General features: G+C 37.5%; 1 protein-coding gene across 1 annotated transcript in view; it reads left to right on the top strand.

Annotated features, from left to right (window-relative positions):
* The window catches only part of LOC105464496 (SH3 domain binding glutamate rich protein like), a 93,767-nt gene extending 83,657 nt beyond the window's left edge, over nucleotides 1-10,110 (top strand). The window contains exons 2-4 of the mRNA XM_011712466.2: nucleotides 1,955-2,140; nucleotides 3,320-3,400; nucleotides 8,766-10,110. Coding sequence (XP_011710768.1) covers nucleotides 1,955-2,140; nucleotides 3,320-3,400; nucleotides 8,766-8,798 — 300 coding nt within the window. The 3' untranslated portion in view covers nucleotides 8,799-10,110. The remainder of the gene's footprint in view (nucleotides 1-1,954; nucleotides 2,141-3,319; nucleotides 3,401-8,765) is intronic.
* The last annotated feature ends 1,204 nt before the right edge of the window (nucleotides 10,111-11,314 follow it).

The following is an 11,314-nucleotide window of genomic DNA, read 5'->3' as shown; positions in this document are numbered from 1 at the left end:
GTTGATTCCAAGTCTTTGCTATTGTGAATAGTGCCGCAATAAACATACGTGTGCATGTGTCTTTATAGCAGCATGATTTATAATCCTTTGGGTATATACCCAGTAATGGGATGGCTGGGTCATATGGTACATCTAGTTCTAGATCCTTGAGGAATCGCCATACTGTTTTCCATAATGGTTGAACTAGTTTACAATCCCACCAACAGTGTAAAAGTGTTCCTATTTCTCCACGTCCTCTCCAGCACCTGTTGTTTCCTGACTTTTTAATGATTGCCATTCTAACTGGTGTGAGATGGTATCTCATTGTGGTTTTGATTTGCATTTCTCTGATGGCCAGTGATGATGAGCATTTTTTCATGTGTCTGTTGGCTGTATGAATGTCTTCTTTTGAGAAATGTCTGTTCATATCCTTTGCCCACTTTTTGATGGGGTTGTTTGTTTTTTTCTTGTAAATTTGTTTGAGTTCTTTGTAGGTTCTGGATATTAGCCCTTTGTCAGATGAGTAGATTGCAAAAATTTTCTCCCATTCTGTAGGTTGCCTGTTCACTCTGATGGTAGTTTCTTTTGCAGTGCAGAAACTCTTTAGTTTAATGGGATCCCATTTGTCAATTTTGGCTTTTGCTGCCGTTGCTTTTGGTGTTTTAGACATGAAGTCTTTGCCCATGCCTATGTCCTGAATGGTACTACCTAGGTTTTCCTCTAGGGTTTTCATGGTATTAGGTCTAACATTTAAGTCTCTAATCCATCTTGAATTAATTTTCGTATAAGGAGTAAGGAAAGGATCCAGTTTCAGCTTTCTACTTATGGCTAGCCAATTTTCCCAGCACCATTTATTAAATAGGGAATCCTTTCCCCATTTCTTGTTTCTCTCAGGTTTGTCAAAGATCAGATGGCTGTAGATGTGTGGTATTATTTCTGAGGACTCTGTTCTGTGAGTTTCTTATTGTGCATTTTTATTCTCATTGGCAGGACAGATTTTATTTTATTTTATTTTTTGATGGCAACACTCCATGTGTCTTTTTAGTGTGATTCCATGAAGAAACTTGCTTATTGATTACGATCCTGTAGCTCAGAAATGTTAAGTTATGGTTTTAAATATGGGTTAATTACCATTGATGTGTGAATTCAGGTTCTAAAAGAAATGCATATCAGAAGAGAAACTTAACTGAATAGTATTAATTTTACTGTTTTCAAAGCTCTCTCCTAGCTGTGATAAGGAGACAGAATACATGTGTCATCTCTACCTGGTTATCTAGATGAATATATTAGGTTAGTGCAAAGGTAATTGCCATTGAAGGTAATGACCAAAACTGCAATTACTTTTTCACTAACCTAATACATGATACACATAAAAGATACCTTAGCAGCTCATGATAAGGGCTAATGAATGGTACAGATATATTGCAAACTTTATAGTTTGTAGGATTGGCTAATATCTTCTTGTTCAGTTTCTGTTTTGAACAATGAAAATTGAGGCTTGAATGACTCTTGCAGCTTGTGCAGTTTGTCAAGGAAAGATTCATTTCTATTGCGTATACTATTCTTGTTAAGATGGGAAGCAGACTTGTGTCATTTGGAAAAACTTTCTAGAAAGGCTGAAACTAAGAGAGGCTTGTAGAGGATCAGCAAACATAACTTTTCACTACACACAATTTGGGGTTAACTGCATTTTTAGGTATTGATATGCATCAGTTAGTTTTGCATGTACATCATTAAATAATGAGAATTTTCAATGGAAAAAAAAGAGAAAGTCCTTGATAAAAGGACCTGTGGACCAAAAGCTCTTCAATACACTTGTGAGGCATTATTAACAATACAGTAATAAAGAGGGAAAATCATATAACTTCTGTGAAACCACAATCTTTGTTCTGTCTGAATTCATTTCTGCCAGCTCACAAACATTTGACTTTTGTCGAATATTGGAAAATACGGTTTCTTGTTCTTTGGGTCCTAGATTAAGAAGAAACAGCAAGATGTACTTGGTTTCCTAGAAGCCAACAAAATAGGATTTGAGGAAAAAGATATTGCAGCCAATGAAGAGAATCGGAAGTGGATGAGAGAAAATGTACCTGAAAATAGTCGACCAGCCACAGGGTATCCCCTGCCACCTCAGATTTTCAATGAAAGCCAGTATCGCGGGGTAAGAAAACAATGTAAATTCTTGTTTATTGAAATAGATTGCCCCAAATCTATCCATTATTTTCACCTCTGCCTCCAAACCTGCATATATATAGTTATATCGCTTGCTTACAGTCATTTGTCCTTTGCATCCTCTCAAAGGCTGGATGTAGACAATGGCTACATTTTCTAAATATGTTTGCTATTGATTATGCATCACAGTCAAATTTAGGCAAGTTTATTTGTTACTTTTTGAGAATGTTTTGTGGCTTACAAGATGACAGTAGGTATCCCAACCCAATTTAGTCATGTGAAGATTATCTTGCATTCCCCAGGTTGAAACCTCTTACTATTTGGTTGCTCTTCTGGTCATGCATCATGGACATCTCATTGCCTTTCTCAAAACACAGCAAAGATTAACTGTTCTTCTGGACTTAGCATATCTAGCTAATATCTAGTCTACTGTGGGCTCTGAGAAAATCTCAACCTAAATGAATAATGGAATAGAAATATGGTGAATGGAAACAACAGTGTCTGACCAGAAATAAGTATCTTCTTACTGGGAAATAGGTGGCTGTTTTGCATAGTGGAGGAAGCTGCAGGCAGATTTAAATTTGATGTGATGTGGAATAAACCGTTCTGCAGTTTTTGTGCCATAGAATACCTACTTTTCAACCTATATTAAATAAGATCTGGAAGCCTTGCCTCTTTATTACTCCTTACTCCTTCCAGAATTCTAGTATTATGGAAGGTAGTCTGCCTGTCCCTAAGGAAGCAGATGATTCTGTCGACTAGTCAGGTCATTCTGAATAAATCTCTCTCTCTTTTTTTTTTTTTTTTTTTTTTTTTTGAGACAGAGTTTCACTCTTGTTGCCCAGGCTGGAGTGCAGTGGCGTGATCTCGGCTCACTGCAACCTCCGCCTCCCAGGTTCAAGCGATTCTCCTGCCTCAGCCTCCTGAGTAGCTGGGATTACAGGCGTGTGCCACCACACCAGGCTAATTTTGGTATTTTTAGTAGAGACTGGGTTTCTCCATGTTGGTCAGGCTGTTCTCAAACTCCCGACCTCAGGTGGTCCGCCTGCCTCAGCCTCCCAAAGTGCTGGGATTACAGGCGTGAACCACTGCACTTGGTCGAATAAATCTCCTTTGTTTCTTTTATTGGTTGCATATTGCTAATTCATCTTACCTTCTTTTCATCAAGGACTATGATGCCTTCTTTGAAGCCAGAGAAAATAATGCAGTGTATGCCTTCTTAGGCTTGACAGCCCCACCTGGTTCAAAGGTATGATACCCTTTTTTTCCTGCTTTATAGATCATGTTATTGCTGCTGAGCTTTTTTAGTTAGTAAGATTTTCACTTCTGTTAAGTATTCAAATTAAGTCAGAGACAGTCCTTTACAGCAAAAAGTGCCTTCTCTGCATCCACTTAATTCCTATTAGGGCAGAAAGATGTGCATAACCAAATGCATAAACTATGTGTTTAGCAGGTAGGTAGAGTGATTTCCCCGTCAAGCTGACCACGGGAGCAAATTTCTCATTGACCTACTCACAAATAAGTGCTTAGCAATTTTAAAGCCTTCATTATTCCAGCCGTCCTGCGTGGTTCTACAACGACAGTAAGCATCTTAGTTCATGGTAATCTCCTTGGCGGCATTTATTGTCTTTGTGTGAGAGCAAATGATAGAGTCATCCATTCAAGTTAATTAAGAGCATCTGCATTGCAAAACTGGTCACTAACTTGCTCGCCAAATTTGAAGCTTTTTTCCTGCCAACACAAATTAATTTTTTTAAGTAGCAGCATTTTCAGGACAGACCAAATAAAGGAAGCAACAATAAAATTGTCTATCTAATGAGATGTCCCCAAACTATCAACTTTAAACATACCTTTGCCTTTTATAGTAGTTCTTCATACAAATTGCCTCAATCATTTTATGTTGCTGTGTCATTTTATGTTTTTCTCTTAACAACTAATTGTATGTTAGACAGATTCTTTGAACTCCAATTCCCTCTCCTATTTTAAAAGTCTGTGTTACTGTCTGTTTTCACTAGACAAAAATTTACTAGTACTATGTTTATATCATTGTGAAATGGTTTTCTTGCCGAACTTTCTTTTCTCATGGATTAAATGTTATATTTTAGGCTTTGTGTAATTTGAGCCATAAGAAAAGTGACTGAAGACACTTTTCTTTAAATAAGATAGTAAGAGGACTAGATTGCAGCATCTGCAATCCAGACAGAGCAGCATCTGGAGGCTTGCATTGTGAATTTCAGCCCCAGATAGACTGCAAGAACAAACCAGTAATCCTGAGAGGACCCACAGACCCTCTCAAGGAAGCGGTCTGCTCCTGTAGGACTCAGGAGACACCCCAAATACAGTGAGTGCCCCAACTGAGGAAGTGGAAAAGGGAGACCCTCCTCTCCCGAACACATACCCTCACTGGAGAAACTGAAGGTCTGTTCGCGGGAGAAGTTTCCAACTTTACCTGGAGCTGAGTCAAGTTAGAGAGCCCAGCAAAATACAGGGGTAGAGGAAGCAATAGGAATGCCCTGGGATCTCGCTGGGTCCCCAAGCAGCCCATTTCTGCCTGGCACCACAGGGATCCATCGGGAGTGTGGCCAGAGGAGCAGGCGTTAAAACTCCACAGAAAGAAGAAATTCTCTAGCCAAATTTTGTAACAATTTGAACGGGACAAGAAGCCTCCTGGCCAGAACTGGGGGGAGGGTGCAAATCCCACTTGCAGACTTCACAGGCAAGGGAAGAACTAAAGCCCTTTTTTTTCCACAGCTGGGAGGTGGATAGCCTTGGGGGAATTTTTAAGCCCCTCTTGCCCGCCACCTGGAAACAGACTCAGGGCTGTTGGAGGGGGGCTTGGTGGGTGTGAGACCAACCCTTCGGTTTGCCCGGTAGCTGGATGAGGCCTGTGACTGCTGACTTTCCAGGACTTCCCTGACAATCTGCATGATTCAGCAGAGGAAGCCATAATCCTCCTAAGTATAGAACTCCAGTGACCTGGGAATCTCATCCCCACCCCTCACAGCAGCCACAGCAAGACCCACCCGAGGAGAGTGTGAGCTCAGACATGCCCAGCCCTGCCCCCACCTGATGGTCCTTCCCTTTCCACCCTGGTAGTGGAAGACAAAGGGCATATAATCTTGGGAGTTCTAGGGCCCTGCCCACTGCTGGTCCCTCTCCACAATACTACAGCTAATGGTTTCTGGAAAGCACCACCTCCTGGCCAACCAGCATAAAAATAGAGCATTAAACCACCAAAACTAAGGACCCTCATGGAGTCCATTGCACCCGCCTCCCCTCATGGAGTCCATTGCACCCGCCTCCACCTCCACCGGACCAGGCGCTGGTATGCATGACTGAGAGACCCATAGATGGTTCATATCACAAGACTCTGTGCAGGCAACCCCCAGTACCAGCCCGTAGCTGGGTAGACTCACTGGGTAGCTAGACCCAGAAGAGAGACAACAATCACTGCAGTGTGGCTCACAGGAAGCCACATTCATAGGAAAAGGGGAAGAGTACTACATCAAGGGAACACCCCATGGGACAAAATAATCTGAACAACAGCCTTCAGCCTTAGACCTTCCCTCTGACAGAGTCTACCCAAGTGAGAAGGAACCAGAAAACCAACTCTGATACTATGACAAAGCAATGCCCTTCAACATCTGCAGAAAATCACACTAGTTCACCAGCAGTGATCCAAACCAAGAAGAAACCCCTGATTTACCTGAAAAACAATTCAGGGGGTTAGTTATTAAGCTAATCAAGGAGGGAACAGAGAAAGGCAAAGCCCAATGCAGGGAAATCCAAAAAAATGATACAAGAAGTAAAGGGAGAAATATTCAATGAAATAGACAGTTTAAAGAAAAAAAACAATCAAAAATTCAGGAAACTTTGGACACACTTCTAGAAACACGAAATTCTTTGGGAAGTCTCAGCAATAGAATTGAACAAGTAGAAGGAATTCAGAGCTCTAAGACAAGATCTTTGAATTATCCCAATCCAACAAAGACAAAGGAAAGAGAATAAGAAAATATGAACAAAGCCTCCAAGAAGTCTGAGATTATGTTAAACGACCAAACCTAAGAATAATTGGAATTCCTGAGGAAGAAGAGAATCCTAAAATCTTGGAATCATATTTGGGGGAATAATCAAGGAAAACTTCCCTGGCCTAGCTAGAGACATATACATCCAAATACAAGAAGCGCAAAGAACACCTGGGAAATCCATTGCAAAAAGATTTTCGCCTTAGGCACATTGTCATCAGGTTATCTAAGGTTAAGACAAAGGAAAGAATCTTTTTGGTAATTTGCCATTACCAAGCCACCACTATAGGAGCTCTAAATCTTGAAAGGAATCCTGGAAACACATCAAAACAGACCCGTCTTTAAGGCATAAATCACACAGGACCTATAAAACAGAAATGCAAGCTTGAAAGCAAAAGAAAAAAAAATGAAAAAACCCAGAGTACACAGGCAACAAAGAGCACAACAAATACGATGGTACCTCACATTTCAGTGTTAACATTGAATGTGAATGGCCTAAGTGCTTCACTTGAAAGATACAGAACTGCAGAATGGATAAGAACTCACCAACAATCTACTGCCTTCAGGAGACTCATCTAACACATAAGGATGCACATAAAGTAAAGGGATGGAAAAAGGCATTTCATGCAAATGGACACCAAATGAGAGCAGTTGCAACTACTCTTATATCAGACAAAACAAACTTAAAGCAACAGTGGTTAAAAGAGACAAAGAGGGACATTATATAATGGTAAAAGACCTTGTCCAACAGGAAAATATCACAATCTTAAACATATATGCACCTAACACTGGAGCTCTCAAATTTATAAAACAATCACTAATAGACTTAAGAAATGAGATAGACAGCAACACAATAATAGTGGGGGAATTCAGTATCCCACTGAGAGCACTAGACAGGTCATCAACACAGAAAGTCAACAAAGAAACAATGGATTTAAACTACACCTTGGAACAAATGGACTTAACAGATATATACAGAACATTTTATGCAACTGCAGAATACACATTCTATTCAACAGCACATGGAACTTTCTCCAACATAGACCATATGATAGGCCATAAAATTAGCCTCAATAAATTTAAGAAAATTGATATTATATCAAGCACTTTCTGAGACCACAGTGGAATAAAACTGGAAATCAACTCCAAAAGGAACCTTCAAAACCATGCAAATAGATGGAAATTAAATAACCTGCTCCTGAATGAGCATTGGGTCAAAAACGAAATCAAGATGGAAATTTAAAAATTCTTCGAACTGAATGACAATAATGATGCAACCTATCAAAATCTCTGGGATACAGAAAGGCGGTGCTAAGAGGAAAGTTTATAGCCCTAAATGCCTATGTCAAAAAGTCTGAAAGAGCCCAAACAATCTAAGGTCACACTTCAAAGAACTAGAAAAACATGAACAAACCAAACCCAAACCCAGCAGAAGAAAGAAATAACCAAGATCAGAACAGAACTAAATTAAATTGAAACAAAAATAATACAAAAGATAAATGAAACAAAAAACTGGTTCTTTGAAAAGATAAATAAAATTGATAGACCATTAGCAAGATTAACCAAGAAAAGAATAAAGAAAATTCAAATAACTTCACTAAGAAATGAAACAGGAAATATTACAACTGACACCACTGAAATACAAAAGATCCTGGCCGGGCGCGGTGGCTCAAGCCCGTAATCCCAGCACTTTGGGAGGCCGAGACGGGCGGATCACGAGGTCAGGAGATCGAGACCATCCTGGCTAACCCGGTGAAACCCCGTCTCTACTAAAAAATACAAAAAACGATCCGGGTGAGGTGGTGGGAGCCTGTAGTCCCAGCTACTTGGGAGGCTGAGGCAGGAGAATGGCATAAACCCAGGAGGCGGAGCTTGCAGTGAGCCGAGATCCGGTCACTGCACTCCAGCCTGGGCGAGGGAGCGAGACTCCGTCTCAAAAAAAAAAAAAAAAAAAAAAAAAAAGTCTGATGTTTCCTTTTCCAGAGTCAGTCTTGCCACTCATCTTTAGTTCAACAAACTTTCCTTGAAGTTTATTTTATGTCAAGTATTATGTTGAGCACCAGAGCACACATGTAGGTCAGAGTTCCTGTGCTAGAGGTGAGTACCTCACTATCCAGAGGAGAAGGAAGACAACCTGAGTTTTTGGTGTGTATACCATCATAAAACATGAAAACTACAATATTTTAATGGATAGCACATTTTCTAAGTAATTTAAACCTTAATTAACCAAAACTCAACTAATTTTAAACTTAAGTGACCATGTTTTTATATACCCAATTTTCATGAAAAATCACACAAAAAGGAAACTAGCTGACTATTTTAAGTAAAATATCAATTATAACTGTATATCACTTGCTTTCATGGAAGTATTCCAAATCATTAGGAATCATTAGGTAGTCTTTTAGTATATCTGTTTCTAGAAATCTGTTTGTATTATATAGTTTTTCTACTAAAATTTTTAAAGAAATCTCTTCTGGGGGCTTTTGTATATTCTTAGTAGTTGGAACTAATGTAGTCTAACTAAAATACACATGCATGTCTGCTTTGTGATGTTTAAACTTATCTTTTTTTGTTTGTTTTTCATTTCAGGAAGCAGAAGTGCAAGCAAAGCAGCAAGCATGAACCTTAAGCACTGTGCTTTAAACGTCCTGAAAAATGAGTCTCCATTGCTTTTTTAAAATAGCAGAATCAGCTTTGCTTCAAAAGAAATAGGCTTAATGTTGAAATAATAGATTAGTTGGTGTTTTCACATGCAAACATTCAAAACGAATATGAAATTAAAATTTGAACATTATGGTGAGGAGAATGGTATATTAACACAAAATTATATTAGTAAGTAGATGTCATAGAAATAGTGTTGCTACCTGCCAAGGCATCCTGTGTACACCATTGATTTTACAAAGAAACACCCTTCCCTCCTTTTTTGCCATTATTATGGCAGCTTAAGTGTATCTGCATCTCTACATTAAAAAGGAGAAAGAGAAATAACCTATCTTTCATTCCTAAGTTGCCTCATTAATTTTGGTGAACAAGAATATGTACCTTTTTGATGCTATATTATTGTGATTAAAAAGTACTTGCAGGTAATGTTTATGATACGTTAAACATTGTAATTTCCTATGGTAATTATAACATTCCCATTCTTTTGTAGATGAAACTTCTATGTATTGAACCACAGATTTTCCGAGCTTCTAAATGTAGCCTTTCATTGCACATTTCAGTGATCAGAATAGATATCTTTCTACACACACAAAAGCAATAGATTCATTCAGTGGACAATTTCCTTGTTTAACTACACAGCTATGATGGAATGATATATCCAAGTTCCTTCCCTCAGTGAAATATGCATATGTATATCATGAAAGTGGGATGCCAAGTAAGCTTAAAACGGCATTCTCTAGCAAAGAGATTAGACTTTTAAATAACTCTTATAAAACAGGTTGGCGATCATTTTCCAAGATTGGTTTCCCTTGAGTTTTTGCTAAAACAAATCTTAGTAGTGCTGCCCGTTTAAAACAACTCACAATCGTAAATGCTACTATTCCTAAGATATCTTACCTTTTAATTTCAGTTTAGCCATGTATTGTATGAGTGTATTAGTCTCAGCAGTGAGAATATTTTCTGTGCCTCTATTCCAGCAAAAAGTAGAAGTATCAAATAAAAAGGGCAACTTTTAAAATATTAAATCTGAAGACTTCTAAAAAGACAAGAAATATGGCCTAAATAACTGCACAGATTTATATAGTAAGTTTCATACTACTTTATTACCAAAAGCAAACACCTCTTACTTTAAACTACATTATCATAGATATCTATTGTATGCTGGTCTGTACTTTTTGCCAAAATCAACACATAATGAAGAGATGGCTTTGTTTCATGAGATTCAAACTTGATGCTATGCTTTAAAATAAACTCAGTACTTTTAGAAACATAACTTATGTGTTCTTGGAGTTTATATAATAGTAATTTTAGATGAGTAATATCTTTTTTTAGAGGGTTGTATATGCAAAAAGAGAAAATAATAGAAAGAAAACTATTTGAATTCAATTCCAGTTTTTCGTTTTCTATATTTTTTTAGGACTCTCACAATACACGTGGGATCAAATGAACAATTTCATTGGGTTTACAAAAATATGATATAAAGAACTCTAGAGAAAACAGGGTGCTTTGTAATACACTCCAGAAAACGCAAAAAAAAAAAAATTAGTCAATATTTTCTCCTAAGCTTTATTAAATGTCGCTGATGATACTTGCAATATTTTATGTGGTCATTTTAACTTTTATTTTAATGTCAAATAAGTCAACGCTGGCAAAACAGGCATTCTTTAAAAATAGATGTATTTTTTTGCCATGTTTATATAACTTAAAATTAACATAGCATATGTAAAGTAAAAGGCTGAATTGAGTCTTTCTAAATTGAAATGTTTTATTTTGTCAGCTGAGAAATACGTTTAGTAGATACAAAAATGCAAGTGAAATTCTGAATATTAAGGTGAATTTTATTTTAAAAAGTCTTTCAAAATATTTGGCTGGAAAATATAATCTTTGCTACTTGTTATATTTCATTCAGATTGTTTCTGTTTGTAAATCAGACTTGCTTATTTGTTATGTTCAATTATTGAGCTGGTTTGTTCTTGGGAATATTTGACCCTCGGGAAGATTTTCATTTTGACCAAACAATGCAAATTGGATGTTGATTGCATTGTTAAATGTCAACATTTCTTTGGGAATCTGAGTGTAGGGGTAAACAGAATTTTAAAACAGAAGTTGTTAATTACTTGCTTGGGAAAGTTTACAGAAAATTTTGGTGAAGTCAGATTTCATTGCACATATTCCATTCATTCAGCAAAAGGAAAAATGAGAATTCACATGGATTTTATTACCCAGGTATGGATGCTGAAAAATATTGAAAGGTTGACATTGGTCTAATCTTTTACTGTAAAATACGTATTTCTTTCTTTTGAAGAATTCCAACAAAATTGATTAAGAAACTCACATTTGATTAATTTGAACCTTCTAGTCTTCTGCTCCCATCCGTCATTCTTCTCCTGTATCTATTATCACCTTCCTTTATTTAGCAAACAAAATTTTGAAATCCTTTGTAAACAGTACTATAATGTTACCATAATTCCTATTTT

The sequence above is a fragment of the Macaca nemestrina genome, chromosome X (assembly GCF_043159975.1).
Source record: "Macaca nemestrina isolate mMacNem1 chromosome X, mMacNem.hap1, whole genome shotgun sequence".
Lineage (NCBI taxonomy): Eukaryota > Metazoa > Chordata > Mammalia > Primates > Cercopithecidae > Macaca > Macaca nemestrina.
The sequence above is the reverse complement of the archived record's forward strand: the minus strand, read 5'-3'. Positions and strand labels throughout refer to the sequence as shown.